Source organism: Perkinsus marinus, assembly GCF_000006405.1.
Source record: "Perkinsus marinus ATCC 50983 genomic scaffold scf_1104296931678, whole genome shotgun sequence".
NCBI lineage: Eukaryota > Perkinsozoa > Perkinsida > Perkinsidae > Perkinsus > Perkinsus marinus.
Window position 1 is genome coordinate 1 of NW_003215669.1, and position 1,434 is coordinate 1,434.

At 51.0% G+C, this 1,434-nt stretch overlaps 1 protein-coding gene across 1 annotated transcript; it reads left to right on the forward strand.

Moving 5' to 3' along the window:
- Positions 1-211: 211 nt before the first annotated feature.
- Positions 212-535, forward strand: Pmar_PMAR026953 (hypothetical protein; the record flags this gene model as incomplete). Its single annotated transcript, XM_002786247.1, has 1 exon — positions 212-535. One exon carries the CDS (start codon positions 212-214, stop codon positions 533-535), a length of 324 nt encoding a protein of 107 aa, XP_002786293.1.
- Positions 536-1,434: the final 899 nt, after the last annotated feature.

Genomic DNA, 1,434 nt, shown 5'->3' on the forward strand with positions numbered 1-1,434 from the left:
TTTGGTTGTAGCGCCAACAACGACATAGGTACTAGAGGGAGGATCTTCTGGGAGGTCCCACGGACTTCGAGCCAAGAAGCTATAGGCTACCGATATGGTAGAAGAGTTGCTCGCAGCACTGTTCGCCTCGGTGTTCTCACACTCAATACTAACGTAGGCGATGTAGTGTGTGAACGACCAGAGATTAGTCGCTGTGCATTTGCGGTCGCAGATGCTCGTCAAGGTTTCACACCCCGATGGGATGAAAGCTTGGCCTAGAGGTTCCCCATCTGCAGAGGCCTCATCCAAGGTCACTGACCAGGCAGAGAAGATACAGTCGTTCAACTGCAATGGTGCCTCCCATGTGAAGGTTATTTCTGAGGTACTAGAGGCCACTATTGACCGTACTGATATGGGTGCTTCAGCAGATTGCGTGGAGGAGCCGGATGCCCGTAGGACGACAGCCATAAAATACGGGAATGTGAATATCATTTTCAAGCTGCTCGTTTTACGTTCCGGTTTTGGCTGCGTAGAAAACCGTTTCACCGAGAGGTAGGCGATAGTCCAACACCTCATCTGATTCATCGAACCGGGATTGGTATTATTATTCAACACGGTGATTCACAGGCATATAAGAGGTCACCTGAATGCCTGTCTCTGGAACGACTCCTATTATTATACAACCTCACGAGTCAACAAGGGAGTGAAGTCTTAGAGTCAAGTGGAATCTTACACGGTATTAACATACAGTCAATAGGGTTATATTCCAGCCCATGTGCGAGCTGTTATATGACATGGTGAACACGAGTCTCGAAGGGGAAGAAATGTTGCTGCATTATGATGGTCATCATGCTATCTACACCGATACCCCTGACGAGGCCTCATCCTCTTCGTTCATACTGAGGTCTTCTGGTGTGCCTACCCACTGTCTACTGCTTACTGCCTCCCCACCCAGGTGTACAGACTCCAATGATACCTCTAAAGCCTCACTCCTTGATACCCTACGATATAGTCCAGGCAACGACTCTACAGAATTGTTCACTTCAACGGCTTCTACCCTTCTACTAGGGAGGCTCCTCTCAGCAACAACGTGATGGATCGGTAGAACTTCGGATTCCTCGTCCGACCTCGGTGGAGACATCGGCATGACCTCAATAACGCTATCTTCTCCTTCCTCCTGATTACTATTAACGACCTCCGCCTCCACTTCCCTTACCATCTCTCCCTCTTCACCTACACTGTGCGCTGCATCAACCCTAATCTCCTCCCCTCCCTCCTGATGGCCTTCTGTGGACCGCCCTAGGAAGAGGGAGGTAAGGCTGGCAGTGAGTAACTCCTCGACTACTGCTACTCTCGGGCTGGTCATGATACCGTGCTGGGGAGGAACGCCGGCGCCGGCACTCCTCCTCACAATACCTTCCATCGCCCCTGGATGAGCAGCCCAGCCCTCTGACT